Source organism: Nelusetta ayraudi, unplaced genomic scaffold, assembly GCF_046127955.1.
Source record: "Nelusetta ayraudi isolate G7.1 ecotype Tasmania unplaced genomic scaffold, CSIRO-AGI_Nayr_v1 ptg000003l, whole genome shotgun sequence".
NCBI lineage: Eukaryota > Metazoa > Chordata > Actinopteri > Tetraodontiformes > Monacanthidae > Nelusetta > Nelusetta ayraudi.
The window spans coordinates 3,188,690-3,212,327 of record NW_027466053.1 but is presented as its reverse complement, the minus strand read 5'-3'; the positions used below and the strand labels follow the sequence as shown (position 1 = coordinate 3,212,327).

At 45.0% G+C, this 23,638-nt stretch overlaps 3 protein-coding genes across 7 annotated transcripts; 2 read left to right on the top strand and 1 right to left on the bottom strand.

The window, feature by feature from the left end:
* Positions 1 to 3,298: 3,298 nt before the first annotated feature.
* hormad1 (HORMA domain containing 1) lies at positions 3,299 to 9,453 on the bottom strand. 4 transcript variants are annotated; one of them, XM_076029186.1, is made up of 15 exons: positions 8,293 to 8,419; positions 7,405 to 7,549; positions 7,233 to 7,296; positions 6,858 to 6,894; positions 6,756 to 6,776; positions 6,584 to 6,607; positions 6,409 to 6,476; positions 5,925 to 6,070; positions 5,482 to 5,639; positions 5,282 to 5,350; positions 4,984 to 5,053; positions 4,754 to 4,806; positions 4,486 to 4,569; positions 4,072 to 4,128; positions 3,299 to 3,754 (listed from the first exon to the last, which is right to left on the bottom strand). In XM_076029186.1, the coding sequence occupies exons 1-15, from the start codon at positions 8,323 to 8,325 to the stop codon at positions 3,656 to 3,658; spliced, it is 1,128 nt and encodes a 375-aa protein (XP_075885301.1). In that variant the 5' UTR covers positions 8,326 to 8,419; the 3' UTR covers positions 3,299 to 3,655. The 4 variants fall into 4 exon arrangements, with proteins under 4 accessions (XP_075885301.1, XP_075885310.1, XP_075885319.1 ...); XM_076029204.1 differs by lacking the exon at positions 8,293 to 8,419 and adding an exon at positions 9,342 to 9,453 and having other exon boundaries at positions 3,390 to 3,754; positions 4,033 to 4,128; XM_076029179.1 differs by having other exon boundaries at positions 3,390 to 3,754; positions 4,033 to 4,128.
* ensab (endosulfine alpha b) lies at positions 8,891 to 14,443 on the top strand. Of its 2 annotated transcripts, none has more exons than XM_076029247.1 (3): positions 8,891 to 9,127; positions 12,593 to 12,715; positions 12,869 to 13,168. In XM_076029247.1, the coding sequence occupies exons 1-3, from the start codon at positions 9,071 to 9,073 to the stop codon at positions 12,989 to 12,991; spliced, it is 303 nt and encodes a 100-aa protein (XP_075885362.1). In that variant the 5' UTR covers positions 8,891 to 9,070; the 3' UTR covers positions 12,992 to 13,168. The 2 variants fall into 2 exon arrangements, with proteins under 2 accessions (XP_075885362.1, XP_075885355.1); XM_076029240.1 differs by lacking the exon at positions 12,869 to 13,168 and adding an exon at positions 14,112 to 14,443 and having other exon boundaries at positions 8,904 to 9,127.
* Positions 14,444 to 17,832: 3,389 nt separating this feature from the next.
* Positions 17,833 to 20,078, top strand: mcl1b (MCL1 apoptosis regulator, BCL2 family member b). The gene is made up of 3 exons (XM_076029227.1): positions 17,833 to 18,441; positions 18,824 to 19,074; positions 19,237 to 20,078. Exons 1-3 carry the CDS (start codon positions 17,982 to 17,984, stop codon positions 19,351 to 19,353), a joined length of 828 nt encoding a protein of 275 aa, XP_075885342.1. The 5' UTR covers positions 17,833 to 17,981; the 3' UTR covers positions 19,354 to 20,078.
* The last annotated feature ends 3,560 nt before the right edge of the window (positions 20,079 to 23,638 follow it).

Below are 23,638 nucleotides of genomic sequence, written 5' to 3'. Positions count from 1 at the left end.
ATGTCAATGGCTGCTGCTGCTGCTGCTGCTGCATCTTCTGCTTCTTTCCTAAGTGTGTCTACAGGTTGATGGCTGATTACGGAAAGCAGGGGGGAAAAAGAAGTGGAGGCTTTTCTTTTTCTTTTTCTAATGACGTGACAGCATGCCAGCCGAAGGAGTTCCACAGTAGGCCGCCGTCCCTCTTTGCCCTTGCATGGTTCCTTGTCGCCCCCTAGTGTTCTTTCAGGAAAGTTCATCCAAGCTCGAGCTCGGGTTTGTGGGCGTGGAGGACAGAACGGAAAAAGGAAGAATCTAAAATAATCAAAAAGACTTCTGCTGTCTCCTCCTCCTCCTCCTTCTTCTTCTTATTATTATCATTATTAATTAATCTACAAAAGAATTTCCAGAGATAATTTTTTGTCTTTATTGTCTCAGCTGCATTCAAAACCAAATACAATTCTGAGAGGAAAACATGTATATTTAATCTTAATTAAAAGGTATTTAAAATATTTTTCCTCCTCGTTATTATAATCTTTGAGAATTGTCACCGTCATAGTTGACTTTAAATGCTTTTGCGCGCCAGGATTTTGGAGTTTTTGTTTGTTTGTGGCAGTTATTATATATATATTCAGATGTAATGCTTCCCTTGGAAATGGTTCAGGTGATTCCAATGATTCTTAAAAAATCGTGTTATCATTGTTGTATTTTTAGGCCCTATATTATGAAAAAATTCCGCTTAAATCACATATAGCACTTGAGTTTTCCGTTTCCCCTTGCAGTACTGCATTCCACAATTATCAAAACTGCCAAATAACACAAGCAGTAAAAAAAAAAATTGTGTACAGGACAGCGGCCGCGACACTCGGCCAGGCCTTGGCTCCACCTTGTTTTTATCCCCTTCCAGAACATGTTCTCCAACAAAGCATCAGTTTTTTGCAGCAGTGCTTTGACTTTTTTTCCTGCTTCTATTCTCGATTGATCGATTCTTTGCAGCCAGCTTCCCTCATCTGCCCATTTTTTGTGTGTGTCTTATTATTACAGTTTGAACCTTTGCCGCCGCCCCCCCCCCGGAAAAAAAAAGAAGGTTGACTGACACATTTCCAAGGTTTATGTACCATTGGACCAAACTGTAAAGGGTTAACAGCAGAGGGAGGGGCGGGCAGGGTTGGGGTGGAGGGGTAGCCACTAATCAGCTCGGAAGCATTTGCTGCCCTTCTGGCAAGGTCAGAGGGGTCACGGTCCCTAGGCTGGACATCCACTGCTGGCCCTCCTCGTCCTGCTACAAAGCCTGGCCAACCCCTGGGGCCTATAGGCCCTGCAGGCACAATCACCGCAGCACCACTCTAGGCTAACAGAAGCTGCCTTTTATCTATATGGAGCCCTAGGATGGACTGGTGCTGTCTGTCCGTCAGTCTGTCAGCGTGTCTCACCTTGACCGGACCCAGGCGGCAGCGGCCCTGGACCGCCGCTATCGACTCTTTCACAGTGGCCGCTGGCGCGATTGGTCTGGGGCGGGGGGACTCCTCCTCCTCCTCCTCCTCCTCCTCCCACTCTGCTGTTTGGTCAGCTGATTGATCTGCTAACGCCGGCCGCCAGACATGTGTCCCTGAATTTAATTTCAGAATTCATTTCTGGCTGGACGTGCGCGCACAGAAATGATGTAGAGTTCCCGCCAAGGAACCGTGTGAAGGATCGAGGCTAAAATCTAATTGAAATTTTAGATTCACCTCCCGCAGGGACCCCTGTTGGACATTTTTCATTTTCTGTTTTTTTTTTGTTTGTTTTTTTACAGTTTTCCACCGGAATTCTTCGCTGATTTTTATCTCTAGTTTGGAGCGGTGACTACTTCTCCGCTTCGTTTCTTCTTCTTCCATCACTATGCTAATGTCTTTAGCAGCAGTGAGGCTCACATCAGACACATCCTGTTGTTGTTCTTCTGCAGCTCTTCAGGGGCCACAAACTGAAGTCACTTATTCTTGCGTTTGTCAAAACAAGCCGAATGGTTTTTGGAATAATTTGGCCGACTAAAAATAAAAGAAGAAAAAACAAAAACTCTTTCTATGGGCTCATTGGCATTCCAGCTGCCATGCAAGCCCTCAATGCATTTCATCACCTATCAAAAACGCAGCAGAAACCACCTCCCGCTGTCAAAATAATAAAATAAAGGTGTTGATGAATGCCGGAGGAGCGGCGTGCTGAAGGTTAGGTAAGACCCCCAACTAATTTCACAGCTCATAAAGCTCATACTGCTTCACAGCCTGCCATCAGGGACATATAGAGCAGAGTGCCATGAAATAAAGGGCTTTTTCTAAAAAAAAGAAAACGGAAAGAAAAAAAGACAACGTTGGGGAAGGCTTTGTCTCCCGCTGCCCCCTCTGGCCAGCTGCAGATGTGCAGAGAGTGAGAGTAGCTTGGAGGAGGCGCCAGTGCTGGGAGATGCATCACAAAGGGCTTCCTGCAGTATTGATCGGCGGCAGGGTTACGGCAGTCTATCAGCAAATGTCCCCCTCTCTGGGAAAAAACAACGGGAGATTAGAGAGCTGGCGGCCTGCTGATCGAGGCCCCGGAAGGTCGCTGTGTACACACATAATCCACTTTCACATAACGGCTTAATTTGAGGCACCCTCGCATGCAAATGGCGACACTTTACGAGGTCTATTCAAAGACGGAAGATTGTTTTAGGTGCGAGCGTCATCAGAAGGCCGAGCAGAACAGGAAGCTGCAACTGCAAAATCTGTAAACTGGATTTACTTTTCTATATATTATCTATCTATCTATCTATCTATCTATCTATCTATCTTTCTTTTAAAAAAAGAAAAAAAACATGCTGATGCTGACAGCTATAAACATTATCAGATTTTTTTTAAATGTATTTATTTGTAATATTTTTGAGATGCACATTTTAAAAAAAAAATCTTATTTGTTCTATTTTATTAATAAAAACTTGCATGCAGAAATGTTGTTATCTAAAAACCATTAGCTGTGATTTATTTTTATTTCTGTTGCTATGCCAATATATCTATTACAATGTGACTGAAAGACAACAATAAATTCTTTGATTCCCGTCAGAGTATATAAGCGTTCAGCCGAGGCCATAACATTATTTCTCTGCAGAAGTGGTGAACGAGTCAAACTGGGACGTGTGCAACAGCTGGATGAAGGAGCTACTGGAGAACCAGAGCCGTCTGGCCCCACCGGCAAACTCTGCACATGCCCTCTGAGCTGATTAGTGCTCGGCCTCAGGTGTAGCCACCCACCCACACAGAAAAGCCTCGAAGGCCTTTTGAGTTGTTTTCCTTCAATCAAACTGAACGGTCTCAGAGAGTCTCACTTGGTTTATTTCAGCGTGACACCTCGCCTCATAAACATGTAACAGGATGAATAGAAACATTGTTATGTCAACAAAGTGCAGCCCATAAGACTCCAACTCTCATTTAATCTTATGCAATTTAAAACAAAAGCCAAAAACAATATTGCTGCTGGTTTTGCACTGCCAAGTGAACCGAATGGCAAAAAACAACCACCAAATAAACAGTTGAGCAACAACGCTGACTGAACGCTCACGGCAGGAATTATTATTTTTTTTTTTTAAAGAGAGAGAGAAAGAAACAAAAAAGGACATAACTCGATGGCTGAGAAGACCAGATTGAAAGCGTCGCAGCGACACCGTGTGAGGTCAGAAGTGCTCTTTGGGCTCGCTGAATTTGCGTTTCTTCTGCGCGGGGGCGGAGGCAAGCATCGCTTCCTGGCTGTTGGGGATGTCATACCGAGAAACCTGAAGAAGGAGATAGCGGAGAGAGAAAAAAAAACCCCAAAAAAACAAAAAACAAAAATCAGACAGCTGACGAGCAGACAGACAGGCAAGAAGACAGAAGAGATCCCACGCTGAGCGCAATCAGCGCTGACTCATGAGCTGCTGAACCATCAGCGCTCCTACGCCCGCTTCCATTTCAAGACTCGTCCTCAGGCCTCGGCGGAGGTGAAAGAAGCTTCTCGTGTAAATGCACAAATGTACTGAAAAACAAAGCGATAGAAAGGGAGGGAAATCGAGACCTGAGGCTGGAGGAGCGAGGAACAAGGCAAGTTTCTCACTCTCCTTCCTTTTTCTCTCTGCGCCATCGGCCTCTTGAGCCTGGCAGGACGACTCTCCTGGACACACAGCAGTATTTATAAACTCATAGTCTGGCATTTTTTGTTTGTTTCATCCTTGTTAAACACTCATAGTTAGACCTCATAATTACAAATAACAGTATACTTCCTTGCACCTCAATTTCTTCGGCTATTTATGATGACTACACTTGCATGTGCTTTATTATATAATATAATACAAGTGGTCATCATACAACGTAATAGAGTACATCACGGTGATTGGATTCAGAGACAGAAATGATGGTAAATTGGACTAATACAACCACAGCACATCACAATCACATCATTTCGTTCATCTCTGATTATCTCTAGGCAACAAATCCCGAGTCTCCTTGTTGTTCCGAGACTCTCACTGACAGAGGAGGACGAGATGATCCGGCCGCTCCTGGTCCTACTCGAGCCAAAGACCATGTAGGACGTCTTCTTCGCCTGACTGTCAATCTAAGGAGAGGACAGGTTGTCAGCAATTGAAAACAGTCTGCTTATGCTGGAACAACTAGGAGAACCAGAGGCCACAAGAGGAGGATTAGTTAGGACTTTGTAATGTTGGCTGTGAATCCTTTCATTCTAAAACAGTGTTTCCGAGCCGTGTGGCTGAGGGCAGCTCAGCTAAAGTGGCACCGACCTCTTTGGCTATCTCACACTTGTCCGTCTTCTCCTCGCAGATCTCTGGCACATCTAAAACAACCAAAACATTAGTCAGAGCAACATGATGGGGGAAAAAAAAAAACCTGATCTGAAGGAAGGATCTCACAAAGTTCCGGCTCTATTGACCAGAAAGTGATTGAGGAGAAGTATCGCAAAGTTTCATATCACTGGGAAAACTGTAAAGATATCTAAACTGTTAAACTTTACCGCCGGCATCCACATCTGCCCCCTGCTGCTCAGGCTTCTCCCCATCATCGATGGTCCGATCATCGGGAATCTGAGGATTGCATTCAAAACAATTGCCCGTAAAGCAGACATAACAAAACATGTAGTACACACCACATCAAGTGACCTGCAGCCTCACAAAAGAAAACACATAACATTTTATTGTGCAACACACCAGGCTGTCTGAGTGACTCGTTACATTACTTGACACACAAAAAAAACTTTATCATCCTCGTTTGGTCTTTTAGTTATTTGCTTAATGTGCTGAGGTGGAAGTGACCTTCGGCCGGACACCCTCCTCTTGCACGCTGACAGCGTATTTCTCCTTCTCACAGACACTCTCCTCCACCTGCAGAAAATGTAGTTAAAAAGGTATCCAAATGTCAATCGGTAAGCCAGATTTTTTTTTTTTATTGTAAACCGGACCCCTTTTTGCCAATGACTTATGAATGTGAGCGAAGGTGTTGGGCGAACACCCACCTGCTCCAGCCGCTGTCTCTCCGTGGCCATGTGCAGCTTCAGGCTGTGATAAGGGGTCACCACCTCGCCCAAGGTGAGTTTGACCGGCTCCTTCTCAAACACAATGGTGTCACTGTCGGTCTCCTTGAAGCCCGGCGGCTGGTAATCCTGAGGGGTGACTGCCGCGCACAAGACAAAGGGGACACACACAATGAGCAAATGTATATATACAGGTTGTTTTTTTTTTTCTGGTGAAATGCTTTCTCATTTTGGTGTATGTACAGCTAAATGGCAATAAAGCTTTGATTGACTGATATCTGCAAGCACAGATTAAATAAAGATCAGCTGACTTAATTTCTTAAAACATTCCTGTTTCTTGTTTTCATACACACACTGACCGGTTATTATGGAAGGCACGCACATTCATGTGTGTGTGTGTGTGTGTGTGTGTGTGTGTGTGTCACCTTCGTCGTAGTAGGCCAGCTTCATGTTTAGGCAGACATTGTCGGGCAGAGGTCCCAGGTTCTGCATTAGCGTGTAGAGCTTCCTCACCAGCAGGATGCTGGCCTTCCTTGTGTTGTCGCAGGCCATCGACATCTTGTTGTTGATACTGGTGCCCAAAAACCATGATGATGATGATGATGATGACGATGACAATGATGGAGTGGCAGATGCCTGCTTCAAGCTCAGTAAACTATTTGACCAAAACTGTGCAATCTACAAAACTCTCTTTTAACAAATGACTCAGACATCCCAGAATGGAACATTGCATGAATGAAAGATTGTGTTGGTAACTGCACAGACTGGTGACTATCAGTGTAAAAATCTTATGATCCTGGTGGTAATGAAATCAGAACTGAAGTTTCTTTTGCTTGCGCTGGTCGCATTTCATTTGGTGACTTACAAATATATGACAGTTAAAAAACAAACAATCAAGCAAACTCTCACCATTCAAAATCCATCTGCTCCCCTTGTATAGTGTATTGGATCCTGAACTGGTAGAGCTCGGTCAATTTCTGAACAATAAACAAGCCACGTCTGAGATAAGCAAATAGTAAGAATAGTGTTTGTTCAACATCAGTGATGGCAGGAGGAAAGAGAGAGAATAAAAGTTGCGTATTACCTGCGGGCTTTGGTCAGTGTAGATCTGGTGAGAAGGTTGGTCAAAAAAACCCATCAGAATCAGGATGTAAACACATGAAACCATCAGCTGACAGGGTGCTTACAGGAAACTCATGCTTTTATTCTATTTTTTTTTTTTTTTTTTTTAAACAATTACATCAAGAAATACTCACAGAAATAACAACTGTCCGCAGCTGGAGGGGGTTAGAAAAACAAGACGATTCAGGTGACTGAGGGACACAAAAGGAAACATGGACATCTTCTTACTGACTCACATATTTGTTCTGAATGGCATCAAAGCAGCCCTGCAACCTGGGATAAAGAAGAACAACAAAAAAAGTGTCCTATGAATGACATCGCTCATCGTGAACAGACAGAAGAGGCAATCTATTAATGTTCTTGGGCTGAGTGTCTGCGTTCATTTGAACTTATGAACATGGAGTCACGTCATCGGCATCATGAAACAGGTTATGTTGATCAAACTATGTCTGTCTGTTTGTTTATAGTCATATGCACAGTAGGAAACAAGCTTTCCCTGACAATGAAAATCTTACTTTGTTGTACCGATCGTAAATGCCAGCATAAAAAGGTGTAAAACTAAGTGTAAAAACAGACAATTAAAAGAAAATAGCTTTGTGGTTGTTGTTTACCACTGAACGATCTGAACTGCACCGGCACAGCCACCCTCCTCCCTGAGGATCATCACTTTCTGATCTGTAAGGCGGAGAACAGGGGAGAAAGGAAACTTCCTTTGAAGTGGACTAAAGACTAAACGGTAACCAGGGGTGAAGTGATGTCACAAAGAGCCACAGCAAATCCAACCGTCGACATATTTGCTCCCATAGGCCTTGTCAGGGAAAAGGCCCCGCAGGTACGTGATGCTAGAAACGGCGATGGCCAGCAGCTTCTTGATGACAACTGCTGACTGCTGCTCTGTCAGAACCTGGCTAGGCAGCAGCTGTGTTTCCTGCAACAGTTAAAAAAAAATGTTTGGAAGAAAAAAAAAGATTGACCATGTTAGAAATCACAAAGCGATTATTACCAGCACAATTATATTACTACTAATATTTGAAAGGTATAACATTCTTTGTTTACACGTCTTATACTAGCCCACTTGTTTTTGGCTTATCTTTTTAAAACAGTCTATGTTTGTTCAGTATTTTTTTTTCTTGTCTTACACTATGGTTTTTATGCTATTTAAAATGTGTTCCTCTATATTGTCTCTCACCCTACTTTCAGTTAGAGTTTACACCCCCCCAGCTGTTAATATTTGCTAGCTTGTTAATCCTGATCCTAAGTGCGCTGGATATATTTTTGATTTTTCATAAATAAATCCGACTGTATTGTTGTTGTGTGTTTTTTAAATCCCAAATAAAGACTTGCCGTGAGAATATTCTATTGAATAATTTAAGGAAAGCATTATGGCTTTAGCCCTGCGATGAACTGGCGACTTGTCCAGGGTGTCCCCTGCCTTCGCACTATGACAGCTGGGAGAGGCTCCAGCAGACCCCCGTGACCCTGAGCTCGGGACTAAGCGGGTATGGGAAATGAATGAATGAATTATGGCTTTATAAGGCAAAACTATAGAATCAATAGAATCAATGGAAAGGAAAACAAGTAGGAGTATCCCAGTAAATCAGAAAGTAGCTTCACAAGCTAGTAGAAGCGTCCCCCACCCCCCAACTTAATTACTACTATGTACCGTATTACCTGTGACGCTCTCACTTGTTGTACGCAAGTCATTGTAACTTTGAAAGAGCAAATGACGAAGAGTATCACCTGACAGTGACACAAACAGAAATGTCAGTGAATAAACGAACGAAGTCCTAGATAGCTAGGACTTGTCTTATAAGCACTTTTTTTTTTTCTTTTTTGGGCGGGTGAGGTGGGGGTGGGGTTGCTGCAACAAGTAGCCAATCACAGGACAAGGGGCTGTGATTGGCTCTGTGTTGTAGCACAACGAAAATTGAGACTTAATCGATCTCCATACGCGATGTGTTTTGAACCATTTAATAAACAGTCATCGGCTCGTCGGTTCGTTCGTTCAGTCAACACACAAAAAAAATGTTGGCGCTGCTCAGGTGCATTTGTGTCCGCCTTGTGAACAGTGGTGCTGTGCCCTACTTTGCCCACTCCGGCCGCTTTCTTTAAGACAATTGGACAAGCGACTGTCAATCAAAAAAACCGAGACCGTTGACTTGCATTGTCATTGGCTCCGTGAAACTCAACGACCTTATCCACTGGATACCGCTAAACGGCTGTCCAAAAATAGGGAACCGCCCATCGCTGGTGACGTCACATCTTGCTACGCCATTTTTGGTGGGGGGGGGGAAAGCTGCTGCTACTGCTGCTACTGCGTTCCAGGACCGGAGCTAGATTAGAATAGACACGGCTCAGGTACAGCACAGCGCACGGCACCGCGCACGCTCATCTTGCAGAGTTTGTCCAGGGTTTAAGTGACAAGTGTCCGGCCTGTCACACGCGAACCATGTCGTCGGAGAACCTGGACTCGGACACTCAGGTGGACTACGAGGACGAAAAACAGGTGGGCTGGCTCGCTCTCGCTCTGCTGCTGCCTCGGTGTTTCTTGGTTAACTCCGCGCTAGCATGCTAAGCTAGAGAGCGGCTAGCGCGAGTCAAGTGTGTAGGCTGAGCTCTGCGCCCAGGCAGCGGGCACTCACGCGGAGTCACAGGGCTAGCTGTTAGCTATGGAGTTGAGCGAATGTTCCGGAATTTCGCCTCATATAAGTTGTAGGCACCTCTCGGAGCGCCCTGTCAGTGTGTCACTGTGTTTCTGGTGTCATTGGCAGGCGACTCCACAGGCAGCTCGGGCCCTTCTTGGCCAAAAGGTCTTCAAACCGCAACCTTCCTACTCCCCGGCTCCCCCAAAATACGTCACTGTCTGACTGTGCGGTTCCACTTGGGGTTTATCGTCCAAGTGACGTCAGCGAGAGTGGCACATGATAATGCACGCTGGAACTGGCACAAACGCTTCCGCATTTCCGCGTAGTGTTTGTTGTTGTGCCTGCCGCTCCGCTCCTGATGTCTGCTTCTCCAAGCTGTGCAACACCGATTGTGTTGTCTTTTTCACACCTTTCTCTTGCCGACAGTGGCACAGCGGCGTTGTCCAATAAACCCTCTCCATCGCCACACAATAGCATATGTGGCCCTCTGGTATCTGTGTCCTGCTAAACAGGATGATTTGTAGGACCTACCCCCACTTTCTTTTTTCTTTGGATAACTTGGGAGTGCAATGGAAGGGTAACCTGGGGGACATGTCAGTATTAATGCCCTTTGTGACATCAGAAATTAAAGAGCTATGCCCACACCTTCCGAGTGAAGCAGTCAAAGGAAGTCATAAAGTGTTGACTTTTCTCTCTTTGGGGAAAAGGGCCAATTATTCAATTTTATTCACACATCTGATAAAAGAAGACACAAATATATAAACATTTCATTTTACATGTGAAATGGGACGCTATGAAGCTAAAAAGCTTTTGAGGGCATAACTCACGCACCCACACTCTCTCACTGTAGAGGTTTACCACACTAACCAAGTGGACTGCTTGGTGATGATTCAACTAAGTCCGTTTCTCCAATTGTCTTTTTTCCCAGATGTGCATTTTAATGATATTATTACCTCTATAGTAGTGGCAGACTTCTGAAAAGATTACCCATCATTTGTAACTGCAGAAGAAGATTCCATTGTAATCAAACCTCTAATATATTGTTCTTTCCGATTTGTTGGTTCTTCAAATTTAGATGTAGGCGTATATGTGTATGTAGGCGTATATGTGTGTGTGTACATTAAGACAGGAAGTTGTTGCCCCTGTGTAAACGAGGAAGTCCAACACACCACACCCACTGATCCAAAACCTAAACTATTTGTAAATATTTGCAAATGAATCCAACATTCAAAGTGCTTTTGATTTGATTTAAAAACCCTCTATGCTTTAGTAAGAGGTAACAATCAATCAGTGATGCATGAATAGGTACATAAATATATAGACAGTGTATTTTCCTCCTCATATTTTTTTCAATGCTGTCGTCTTTATTAACCATGTGTTAGACACATAAGCCCCTTTCCCGCTGGCCAAAAGAACATAAGGTAGTCCCGCTAGGAATTGGCATTTGGTGGCAGTGGGAAAGGCTCACCGAGTTGCGGCGGAACCCGTCAAACAAACCCGGCAAGGGACCCGGGTTGAAATGGGCTCCGATCGGCTCGGCTCCAATCGGCTTGCGGTAGGAAAGGGAGACCCGTGACGACGTCGCATCTTTTACCTGCCGCACGGGATAACGTTGAGCGTTAGGTTGCGCTACTTCATAATATTGCGCCAGCCGCGGTGTTTATCACGTACCGAAGCAAAGGTGTTCGATTACGTTCCATCAGCGGCGCTCGAAAATTGTTCAGTTGTTCTGTTGAGGTGCGCGCCGCTTCAGGTCAGCAGACACGCAGCGGTGAAAGCGGATGGGGGTGCAGCTCGCTGGCAGGGTGAGACCCCGTTGGTTTTGGCCCGTAGAGAAGGGACTAAATGCCGATTGATTGAGAGTCGTCCCGCGTTGAAAAAACACAGTGTCAACCCCCTAATTTTAGTGGGGAAGGGGAGGGGCTATGCTGTATTTCAAGCAGTCCACGTTGTCGTAGCGCAGGAGATCTTTTTTTTTCGGTCAAACCACTGGGTGTAGACTTTGAGACAGATCTCTGAGGTGCAATGTGATTATGTTCTTCATTTTAGGGCTTAGGGCTGAGCTTAGCATCTCACAAATTTCACATCCTAGACCCGTCAGCTCCAGGTTGCCCTCCTCCTACTCCTGCGCCTCCTCCTGAGGGAATCTGTTCATCGGCTTCTGTGTCCTGACTCACATTTTATCCCTGCCCCAGCAGGCTTTGCAGCCTGAGTGTCCTCACTTTTCTGCAGAGTGAAAGTAGGTCTGCAGGTATGTGTACAGGGACTACGCTGTGCACAAATTGCCCTTGGTAGTTTTTTTTTTTTTTGTGCCATTTCCTGCCACGATTCCAGGCTCTTTTAAACACATAATTAAAGTTGTGTGTGTGCTCAAAACAAGGTGTGCCTCTCCCAGACCCAGATAACTGAGCCGAGCGCCTGCCTGGCGGCGACCTGAATCCCGGGTTACTAACAAGTTTGGCTCTTGCTCGTGGCAAGGGCAGCGTCGATAAAACCCTCTCTCTCTCTCTCTCCGGTGTCACAAGAGCCAGGAGGCGTAGTCAAGTTACACATCTCTCACCGCATTTTGCCACAACTCTTTGTGGCAAACGCTTTGAAACTCTCCCAACTGCAAAACTAGCTCAGTCATGCTTGAGAAAAAAAAACACGATGTTTACAGCAAAACAGTGTTATTTGTGGCAGACAGAGCGAGCTCTCATAGAATGTGTTATGTTCACCGCGCTAGTTCATTTCCCAGCATAGCTTGCATTTGAATTTCCCAAACGCCGGCTACTTTATTACCCTTCCGTGATAGATAAACTGAAGTTATTGCTCAGCCGCACTTGTACAGACTTGCAAAGGTCAGAGTTTATGCATTGACCTATTTTCGCCGTTATCAGAAGCATGCATGTTGTTTTTGTCCACAGCGTCTTTGCAACAGCTCCGAGGGCGCGCTCTACGGCTTCTATAAACCTTATGTTCATAACAAGCTGCACCCTAATCCAACCCAGTCGGTTGCTTTGTAGAGAACCTTCAGGGTGCACCTTATACTTAACATGAAGAGTCACAGGTTCCAGACATTGTTGTTAAAGTTTCAAGGATTTTGTTGTGCAGTTTGAGTATTTCTGAAGAATGATGTGGTCTTGATTGTGGCTGCACTCGCTGACACGCGTTCTTTTGCTGAAGAAGTAGCATTTTTGGGATTGCGAGGTGACCATTTAATAAGTGCCTGTCACATAAACAGCTGTTCCACTGCAGACAGAGCACTGCTAAAGAAGGAGAAGCAGGAAACAACATCAGCAATAGAGTTCTCTGTTTTTGATTTTTTGTGTGCGTCATCTCTGCAGGACTCCCAGGAGAAGAATGCCAGCCCGGTGCAAGCAGAGGAAGCCAAGATGAAAGCAAGGTACCCCTGCATGACCATGAAACCTGGTGGCCCAGAGTTCCTCACGAAGATGCTACATAGAGGGGTAGGTCCCGACCGCTCCCTGTTCACCTTTAAAACCAAAAGTAGCTGCAAAACCTTTTTTGTATCACAATCATTAAGGGGAAAAAATTGCATAAAGTTGCCACTGCATTCATTTTTAAATGTAAAATGCCTTGGTGGTGTAACTTTATATTAGGCTGGCCACTTCTCCACCTCTACACAGAGAAGAAGGAGGCTGCCGATGGTCTTCGCCCCTCTGCCTGAACCTGAAGCTGAACCTTTAAAGCTGACCTTGCGGGGTGACAGAGGCACCAGTTGACGTTGCTCTGTCTTTGTTTTCTTCGATGAGGCCGCGACTCGAAGCCAACACTGGCCATCAGAACATTCCAGTAGCAAGTTGGCAAAGCAGATGGGCTCCTCCATTCTTGCCGTTAGCCTTGTTAGCCAACTGCAGCCACGACGTCAAATCGTGGGTTGTCAGCATTGACTTTTTTTTTTATTTCTCTCACAGTGGCCACTCGAGGTACTGCAGCGAAAAATCCTGTGTTGCCCAAAAAGCATTTTTCCCCCGTAGACCACAATACAAATTTAACATTTTTAAGTCCTGAACTTTTGAAACTTTCAAAGTTTATAAAGGCCAGAGAAGAGTTTATTGCCAGGCCAGGGTGAGGTTGAATGAGGTTTGTCTCAACTTGCTCACAGCTGGGAGAAAAATGATGCTTCCATCAGCCGATTCTCGGCAGAGCAGAATCCAGCGCAGCCACAGCAGTCACGTGATATGATGCTCAGCTTGTACTCAGAACCACAGGACCCAGCACTGAGAGGTGTCCTCCTCTCTCTCTCTCTCTCTGCTCGCTCTCCTGCTCTGCTGCTCTCTCCACCCACATGTGATGTATATGCTTCCATCTCTGGAGAGGGCTGCGAGTCATTCTGGGAAATCATGGAGCGGGAGGGGTGGGAGGCGCTGCGGTTGGCTGACAGGAGCAGGGAGAAGTAAAAATTACAACACTTAATCACGAGAGAAGTGTCAGAATGACAAAATCCTCACAGACGGATGAAAGCAGAAACATTTTTGGATTCCTTCTAAATGACAAATCACAAAACACGGCGCGATAGCGTGCCCCCACCCCCCCAACGCTCCCCCAGTCAACGAAAAAAAAACAAAAAACGCCGGGACGCAATTTCCAACCAACACCCCCCCCCCCGTCAACAAAACAAAAAGAATGGAAATCCTTTCTTTGTGTTCATTTGGGTCTCATTTAAGCCACCCGGGTAAGAATAGCATTTTAAAGAGATTCAAATCGAAACGCGATTAATAACGGTTAACTTGGAAAGTAAGAAAGATTAATAGCGATTTAGAAAAAAATAGATTTAATAGACATTTGACAGCCCTGGTTTGTACTTAACAGAATTTCTTCCTCTTCTCTTGTGTCCTGCAGCAAAAGTACTTTGACTCGGGCGATTACAACATGGCCAAGGCCAAGATGAAGAACAAGCAGCTCCCTGTGGCCGGTTCGGACAAGAACCTGGTGACCGGAGACCACATTCCCACACCAGAGGACCTGCCTCCCAGGAAGCCCTCCTTGGTGACAAGCAAGCTAGCCGGCTAGCCGCAACTGCGTGGAAGCGCCACCGTTCCCGTCCCTCCCCTTCCCCCGTCCACCTTTGTCCTCCCGATGCATCCTCCCCTCGCTCCTCCCCCTCTCCTCCCACACGACTGGCTTTGCAATCGTCGCGCCGAGTTGAATCAGTTTGAAAAAACAAAACAAAACCCAAAAAAACAACCTTTGTTTATATGCATCTGGGACGAAGGATCATGCGATCCTGCAAGGTCCCCCGCTAGCACCTGCTAACTGCCTTCCTCCCTCTCGCGGGTATTTTAGCAGGCAGGCGGGGGGGGGTCTGGTGGGTGTCACCTCAATGCACTTTGCAAAATCCACAGAATTCACTCAGTTTTCTGCATTCTGAAAGACACCAAAATAATAATGATGATGATGTGTACTGGGAGTTGGGAACCTTGGTTAAAACCTGCGCTCTTGAATGTTCCTGTTTATGCTGATGAGTGGACTCAGTGGGATAGGTGCAGAGAGGGGTGGGGGATGGGGTGCTGAACGTGCTTGCAGACCAAATCTGTGTGGCAAAACTGTGCAGGCGTCCTCTGGTCTGGTCACTTCATCTTCGCCAAACAAAGCAGGAGGTTGTTGATCACTGCATAACCAAATAGGAGGATGGGAAGGGGATGGGGAAGCGGGGGCATCATTGACGGTCTTCTTGCGTTGCTTCACTTCTGGACTCCCTTTTTTATGCTCCCGATTGCTCTTAATATGCTGCATGATTGCAAGAGAGAAAAAAACAACACCATCTTCATGTGGCTCTTTTTCTTCTTCGGTGATGTGGAGATTGAGGGAAACGCAACACAACGAAACCCTGTGGCGGCAGCTCCAGGTGCACTTCCTGTCCTGCCCTCCTGCCCTCTGCACCCACCCGGCTGCCATCCTGACAATCCGCTGCACGCCGGGCGGCTCTGCCGTTTCACTTTTAGCCTATGAAATTTTTTCTTGGTGTGGAGTATACACTTCTGTAAATATTAGTTCCAAAACTAGTGAGCTCAGTGGAGTCGGGGTGACCTCATAGGATTTCCAGCTCTCCTGCACCCCTGTGGAAGGTGAAGGTGAAGGTCTGCTCTGCGGCCACTAGGGCGGCAGTGTGAGAAATACTCGTAGCAGCAGCCAGACACGTTCTTTCTAATTATTATGAATCTCTGAAATACTTTGAAATCTCTGTTAGGTCTTACACACACACACACACACACACACACACACACACACTCTGACAAACACTCTGACAAACTGATACACTACACTACAGACTGGTCGTTCTCGGGTGGGTTTGGGGCAGCCTGACAGCCACAGGTGTGAGCCGGGCAGCCTGGCGTGCCAGCAAGACACACACACACACACACACACACACACACGCCGCAACATTTGTCAACGCAGGAGGCTGGTTTTCCAGCACAACGAGTGTAGAGAACTCAAGCTTGTTTTGGCAGGTTGTTAAAATGACCCCTGACACCCCCCGCCCCCCTCCCTCACACACACACCCCGAACGCTGGTGTATCCTCACCGCTAAAGTAGAGCTTCAGGGAACCTTCACAAACGCACACTCCACCTTGTAGGCTCGGCAACAACACATTCTCAGCCTCGCCTTTTTGTGTTTTTAATTTTATTTTCGTTAAAACGTAAAAAAAAAAATATATATATATATATACATATATATGTGTCAAACCTGCATTGATTTGTTAATTGACTTGCACAGAAAGGGACATTTGTTTTCTGTCTTTGTTTTTTTTTTTTTTTTTCTTCCCCTGCCTTCTGACTCCACAGTTCTTTTCTCCTTTCACTGTTAACACTACTACTGCTACCGCTACTGCTACTCCTTTTTTTGGGTGAACTGCAGAGGCTCTATGAATCTGTATCATATGAAAAATAATTAATGTGTACATGCTGCTGACTTAATGGTGGAGACGATCCTCTGTACAGAACACCTGTCCTCTTTGTCCTGACTTCAGCTTCAGGGTCACATGACTCCTGTGGCCCAATGGGCTCTGTCGACGCTGAAGGTTAACAGTCCTGTGGATTTCACTGCTTCAAATCAATTCTGTTTTGGTAAATCGCGCCTGGTCGGACTCATTGAGGGGGAAAAAAATATTGCACATTTTGATCTGACTTGGCGGGCATCATCATCACCATCATCATAATCATTTCGTGTTTCTAAGCTGATGGCTTTGTGCTTCACATTGCAGCATTTCCTAGAAAACAGCGGCGGACAGATGTTCTTGAATGCCACTTGATGTTGCACAAAGCAGTTCAGTCTGAGACAAAGTATTGCAGGGATGTTTCACATCCCGTGACACGCACCGTCTCCGTCCGGCTTCAGTTAAACATTGACGTGCCAGAATGTATAGAAAAACAACAGGCTGTGTGCTGCTTTGATCTGTGTTTGTTTTCTTGTTGTTTTGCAAATGTTCTTATTTCTTTTTGTCCCCTCTCATGCGTTCTCTTGGAAAGTGAGCGATAGACATATTTAATCATGGCCCAAGTTAACTATGAGGAGATCGGAGGTCACCCTGGCCTCCGAGAGGGAAACAAATTCAATGAAAAAGGGAATTCACACAATCATGGGGATGACAGGAGAACACAAGAATGATTGTAATACATCAGAAATTAATGCAAGTACTCTGAATGTTTCAGCTGTGTGGGCGTAGGTGTGTGGATTTTTGTCAGTATTTGAAGTAAAAAATTTTACATGAGTATAATATATTGTCATGAGCCCTCTTTTGTCTTCACGAGATGCTTAAACCATGGATTTGGAAAATTGCATTTACTCACATGACGTCTTGGCTAAATCTTTGGATTGAATGGATAAAAACGGTGCATTCTCATATTGACCACTAGAGGGAGGCACAACATTTTTCATGTCCTATCCAGGCCTTTGTGGAAAACTCTGGCTGTGTCCTGATTACGTGACAACACATTTAAACGTGTGGAATGACGAAATCTAATGTATGAACAGAGGTGCTTCAGTTTTGAAAAACGATAGTTTTAATAGATTCCACATAAATACATATACATCCTTGAAAATAAGAAAAATAATGTTAATGTTGTTAAAGTGTATTTTAAAAAGGCGGCTGTGTATTATTTGAAACAAATTAGAGCTGAAAACGGTGGTTAGCTTTTATTTGTTTGAATAGAACAATAATTAAAATAAATACAAGCATACACTTTGTAAAGGCTAGATCTTAGTTCTATCCTTGTTTGTATTGCTGTTACTGAAGTTTCCTGCCTTAAATGTAAATTTCGTCAACTAACGCCATTATTTATTTATATGTATCACTACTATTTATTATTTACAATTTATTACTGTTGTTGTTCACAACAAATATCTATATAAAGAATTCCATGATGTCATGGACAATGACCACTATTTTAAGTCTTGGGACCCTAATAATTTCCTGTCTTTGAAGGCAATTTCTATTACCACCGCTAATTCTGTTATTTTCCTTTAAGAAAAAAAAAACTTTGAAAGTACGCAATGACGTAGCGCGACGTCCGTAAAACCCCAACCCCACCCGTCGATTTAAGACACGGAAACCTCCACAGCCTCCCAGTGCTGTCCCTGTGATGGAAACTGAATGATCCAGGGCAAGAGTCAATTGGCACATCTCCGGCTCGCACTAATTCTAAATTAGGCAACTTATTTTTTTTTCTTAACCCCCCCAAACCTATTTGGAGTAACTTAAGTCGACACAAATGAGTAGCAATCAGACGAGCTGGAGCAATATAACAGGAAGCATGAGCGTTTTGTTTCAAAATGGAGTCGCAGGCGGATCGACGGAGGGCCTGACACAACTCGACCCAGGCTACAGCAGGAGTTCCAACGGTCGGACTGACGCTTACAAAGGGAGCCCGGACAGGCCCAAGATGTTAGCGGTGAAGCAAATCAAGGACTTTAGCACGAAGCACATCCGCTCGGACTGCGACGACGCGGACGAAGGCTCGCTGCCTTGCACACCGGAGCTTCAGTACAGCGACGGCGAGGCGTGCTCGGCGGAGAACGAGGCACTGGCGGCTGAGACGAGGTCGCTTATTGGCCGCTTCCTCGCCGAAGACTCGGGGATTGTCAGGTCGCGGTGGACAGACGGCAAACCGCTGTCGACTATGAAGAGAGTCGTGTGTGGACTCTTGGAAAAGCACCGATACACGTACAACGGTACGTTTGTTTTTTTTTTCTTTCCCTTTCGCTCGCTCGCTCGCTCGCTCGCTCGGAGCTTTGTTGAACAAGCGCCAGCGTTTCCATGAAGTACAAAGGCAGCGTAGCTTAGCCCCCTGTTAGCCTCTCCGGTTACCAACGTTGTTTTAATGTTGAACAAAGTCAGAAGCAGTGTTACAGCTGCTACTTGAAGAAAAGCTTTGAAATATTTGTCAAAAATAAAATGAATGTTCACTGTGTTGCCCATATATGTATGTCATGTGGTGCTTTTGGTGGCCTTTAGGCGAAACGCATAACCGGCAGTAACCCTTTAAAGAGGCTACGTGGCTAGTTGATAAGGTGCCACCGCTGACGTTTTCGTTGTTTGTCTTCTCGTTCGCAGGTATGATGAGCAAATTGCAGTTAGACGAGCGGGGGGATGACATGAGCTTTATCAGCGATGTGGCCAAGCAAATATTTTCAGACGGAACCACCAACTGGGGTCGCATTGCCAGCCTGCTGGCACTGGGGGCCGTCGTGGCCAGGCACCAGAAGCAAAAGGGCAAGGAGGAGTGCGTAGAGACCGTGGCCCAGCAGATCTCCACATACCTGATCAAGGAGCAGCAAGACTGGCTCATCAAGAACAACGCCTGGGTGAGTTTGCTGTGACTCATGTGGCTTCCTGATGCTAGACACAAAAGGCCGCTGATTGCATAATGGGGTTATTGTGCAAGCCAAAGGGGCTACGTGACCATCGGACTTTGAGCACAAGCTCCCTGGCTAAATCTTTTTCTCTATCCTCCAATCTTTTCACAGGATGGATTTGTGGAGTTCTTTCAAGAAGCAGACACGGAGTCCATAGTGAGGAACACCCTAATGACTGTTGTAGGAGTGGCAGGAATTGGGGCAACACTTGCAATGTTGATCAGGTGAACCTATTGAACAGACATTATTTTTTTTTTTACGGTCACCTGTTCGACTTGAAAGTTGAATGTTTGTACTGGGATCTCTGCGCACTCCCGGTCCTCCCTCCCTGCCCAAGTTAAGGAACTTGGTCATTGCTCAGCTTCAAGATAAGTCACATGTGAAGCCACGAAGGACATAAACACCAGTTGGGAATTTAAAATTATTTAACAAAGAACTTTATTTTTCTAATTGTAAAAATTGTATATCTAATCGAATTAATGTAGCTCTGGGTTAAGTGTTTGTTTGTTTGTTTTTAGCTTCTTTTTTTCTAGACTTCCATTGCAGTTCACTGCTGTTGTCAGGGAACTTGGACATTAAAACCGCATCAATGCCATTTTTTTTTTCTTCATTCTCACTTCCAGAGTTTATAGAGAATCCACTGTGTTCTGAGACGGAGCGTACATTTGCACGTTGATCTTTCTCTTGAATACAATGTGGACTCGCCACTTGCAAAAAGTAGGCAACTGCACGGCTTTTGTTTCTTTTAATAGTTGGAATGTCTGAGTTTGACAGCGGGACAAAAAGTTGAGGATTGTGACTGTGCGGGTCATGTGTTTTGTTTGATTTGTTTCTGTTTAAATTGTTAACGCACAGAGAAAGGACAATGATTAATCAGTGATTAATAATTAATAATCCTCCTGGTCCAGCTGTAATTTCACAAAATAAAAAAAGAATTGCGTGTAATCTTCTGATATGATCTCAAATGTTGATATAAATGTGCAGGTCTCACCACGTCAGAGCTCTTACACAAATTTGTCTTACCTTTAAACTCGTCAACTTTATTTTTTCACACCGGAACCTGATGCAGCAGCGGCTGCTGTTTCCTAGAAGTTAGAGACTGTGGCTGTGGCCGCATCGCACTGAGCACTCGGCTGCATCTGCAAGGTTTCTTTTTTTTTTTTGTCTCTCTCCTTCCTTTCGTCAAACATCTTGCAGACGCACCGATGTAGAGCTGCACCAAGTCATAGAGCACCAGATGTTTTGAAACGGGGGTAACAGCAGTTCACAACATTCTCCCCAAAGTTGCACAACCGTCTACTTCCTTCGCCCTTCTCAGTCACTAGACTTGTGACTTAATTTAAAGCATCACGTTGGTACCAAAGGAAAAAAGGGGAGGCTGGGGACGACGAGGGCAATGTCACCAGGCTTTTTTTTTGCCACTTGCCTCTGACTCACATCAAGTCAAATGCGGAACCTCGGAGACGGTTAAAGCGTTACTTCAGAACACATCAGATGGGTTGGTTGGTTGGGCGGGGACGCTGCAGATGTGCAGCTGCGCCCTTGTTTGTTCAGATTCTCCCAGTTGTCTTGGGTTACAGGACAAACATGGCAGCTCTAGGGTGGAAATGGGAGTCGAGGCTCTCCATAGTGACCGACTTGCTCACAGCCGCAACCTCTCCTGACGCTAATGATGCTAACACAGCTCATTGTAAGGCAGTGGCGGGCCACCAGGGAATTGAGGCTGAGGCAATATCGTGGCAAGGTTTGCACTATGCAGCGGTGGATTTGTGTTGGGTGGGGGCAGTTTCACAGCGCGGCGAGCAGCCCAGCGTCTTCGGGCTGTATATGCAAAGCGCGTTGCGTTGGGTTTCCCAGCGGTGGGCTTATTACTGCGGCGCATTATTGAAGTTTGAACGCATCTCTGGAAAAGTGCAAACGCCAGCAGGATGCTGATCGTTGATCAAAGAAAGCCAAGTGGCCGAACATGCAAATAAATGTTTTGCAAATCGAGGGCTTCGATCTGCGTTTTACGTGCATCCAGCTGCAAATTCCTGAAAATCCGTGGCGGTGCAGTCTGACCGGTTTTGGGGGTCACTCTAAAGGTCATCTCGCCAGCAGGTGTCGAATGTCAGGGAACTTTACTGCAGTCTTTATTCTGTTCAAAGGTTTTGTTGTTTTACTGCTGGCTGACAAGGTGTGTGTGGGAGTGAGTTTCAGCAGGTTGTCAGCATTCCTGTCATGGGAGTGTTTCAGGGAGCGTTTCTCAGCGATACAGAGGTTGAATTTAAGCGATTCATAGTCCTTGGAATTCCTTTCAAAGAGCTAATCAAGTTTCATCAGCAGAGTTTTATTGCAGTGCATGCTGTCCGTGCAGCTTTGGAAGAACCCTGAGCCAGCAGCGGTTCAGGCTGCAGTCAGCAGGAGCTCGAATCCAACATCATGTTTTAGTCTGAACACGAACAAGAAGCGTAACCCAATCTCCCCGTGCACACTATTGGCTGCGGGGCCTGCACATCCCCCTAGCAACAGCCCGCCCCCGACTTTTAAAAAAAGCAACAGTTTCTGGGAAGTCAGCTGACGCAAAGTTTTATCTTTAACACTGGCGGCTCCGCCGTGGCGGTACTCGGTCAGAAGCTCTCGAATACTCAGAATTGACCCTGAGGTGTGAAGATAGGCGCGAGTCTCCTCGGCCCAGGAAATAAACAAACCGCTTCCGTCGTTGGTCTGCTTCGTTGTTTTCTGAACTTTCCTGCTGCGCCTGGCGGAGGGAGCACTTCAAAGTTTCCAGGGCTGCGTCATTGCCAAAGAATTACAGGCTCGCGCTGCTTTGAGCTTTGAAGAGGGGAAACAGTCTTTCATTAAACCTCCAGGCTCGGAGTTGCGCACGCTGCTCTGTCAACACAGAGAGCTTGTTTGTGCAGCGAGAGGCATAGCTGCTTATCAGGTTCCTCTTTCAGCACACAGTTCCATTATTGAATGGCCTTTTTTAAAGAAGTGCACAACTGCGTGTGTGTGTTTGTGTGTGTGTATATATATATATATATATATATATATATATATATATATAATCTGTGTGTGTGTGTGTGTATATAATCTGTGTGTGTGTGTGTGTATATATATATGTGTGTGAACAAGACACAAGATGTTTTTAAATTGCATTTTTAATAATTTAAGTCCCTTCCATTCACCTGTAGCCAGCTCCTCAAGCCTTAACGCTACGTTTGCAGTAATGGTTTCAGCTACCACCTGCTAAACAAAGCTAAACGTCCAGGCACAGCCACTGTCTCTTAGACTGGCGAGGTACCCAACCTGTGGATGGGAATACGTTCAAGAAGCTAACTAAAACAATTTCTAAATGGGTGGCAACTCCTGTAAAATGCAAATGTATTAAGTGGGTCTGTTTTGATGCACCGTTTTGAAAGAAATATGAGAGATCAAAAAATTAAAATCCTTTCTTTTGTTTCCATTTGGTTCCCAGTTGAGACAATATGGTAAGAATTGCTTTACCTTAATATGGACGTAAAACTGTCTTAAAATGCAAAAAATAACAGAATTTTAAACATCAGAAATTATGGGAAGAAATGAATCAATTGACAGCCCTAATATATATAAAGGTGGAGGCTCTTTTCGTTGTAAACCGCACAGGGCTTCTTGTAGAGGTCTCCTCAATGACCACCTGTCATATAGCATTAGCTGCATTTATAAATCTCTGCATTAAAAAAAACAAAAACAAAACTTTTGTCAGCTTTTGTCGTTGAGATGAGGAAGAGGAAGACGAAACGTTTTGTCAGTAAGAGAAGACAAAACATGCCAACTTCTGGTTTCCCCACATGGTTGGGATTTTTTTCAACTGCACAAGCTACCCACTGGTAGCACGTTTCCTCCTCTGAGCCAACACGGCACGTAGAACATTTCCTTCTCGTTCAATCAGTAACTTGAAGCTGATGCTCATACAGATACAGATAAGGCACAGTTGTGCGTGGGTGTGCGGCCGAGGTAGAGATGCCAAAATAAAAGTTCACTGCGTGTTTCAAAGTGCCAGGTTTTTGCGCCCCGACACAAGTTTACAGTCACAGGGACTGTGTGAAGGCCTTGGCCTGAAGGGTGATGTTTGAAAAACACGTCTATTCTGCTGTCATTCAATAAATTGTTAAATTCTGTTGAATTTATTATCATCTATCGTCCCCCAGGGCCATATTTTTCTTTTCTTTTCTTTTTTTTTTTGACAATTTCTGTCTAATTTGGCATTATCTAAGGATAAGATTATAGTGGTAGGAGACTTAAATATTTGTTGACGTTGAGAGTGACAGTCTGACTTCATAAATTAAATCAATTTTTGACTCTTTAGGATTAGGAGTAGTGAATGCTCCCACTCATAAACATAATCATACTTTAGATCTAATTCTAACCAATGGTCTTAGCATAGAGTAATTATCATTTTTATTCTGGCTGATTACATCCCTCAAGATAAATCTATACTCCCTGTCGTGTTAGATGCAGTTGTACCTTCCAACATGAGTCCGGTTGGTCC

Bases quoted from the DNA above. Each gene is read 5' to 3' on its own strand.
- mcl1b (XM_076029227.1), top strand. From the start codon at position 17,982: ATGAGTAGCAATCAGACGAGCTGGAGCAATATAACAGGAAGCATGAGC. The intron at 18,442-18,823 runs GTACGTTTGTTT...TCTCGTTCGCAG, and splicing joins GCACCGATACACGTACAACG to GTATGATGAGCAAATTGCAG. The intron at 19,075-19,236 runs GTGAGTTTGCTG...ATCTTTTCACAG, and splicing joins TCATCAAGAACAACGCCTGG to GATGGATTTGTGGAGTTCTT.
- hormad1 (XM_076029179.1), bottom strand. From the start codon at position 8,325: ATGACTTGCGTACAACAAGTGAGAGCGTCACAG. The intron at 6,777-6,857 runs GTGAGTCAGTAA...AACCCCCTCCAG, and splicing joins ATGCCATTCAGAACAAATAT to CTGCGGACAGTTGTTATTTC. The intron at 4,129-4,485 runs GTCAGTGAGAGT...CTGTGTGTCCAG, and splicing joins GGATCATCTCGTCCTCCTCT to GAGAGTCGTCCTGCCAGGCT.
- ensab (XM_076029240.1), top strand. From the start codon at position 9,071: ATGTCGTCGGAGAACCTGGACTCGGACACTCAGGTGGACTACGAGGAC. The intron at 9,128-12,592 runs GTGGGCTGGCTC...TCATCTCTGCAG, and splicing joins ACTACGAGGACGAAAAACAG to GACTCCCAGGAGAAGAATGC. The intron at 12,716-14,111 runs GTAGGTCCCGAC...TGTGTCCTGCAG, and splicing joins CGAAGATGCTACATAGAGGG to CAAAAGTACTTTGACTCGGG.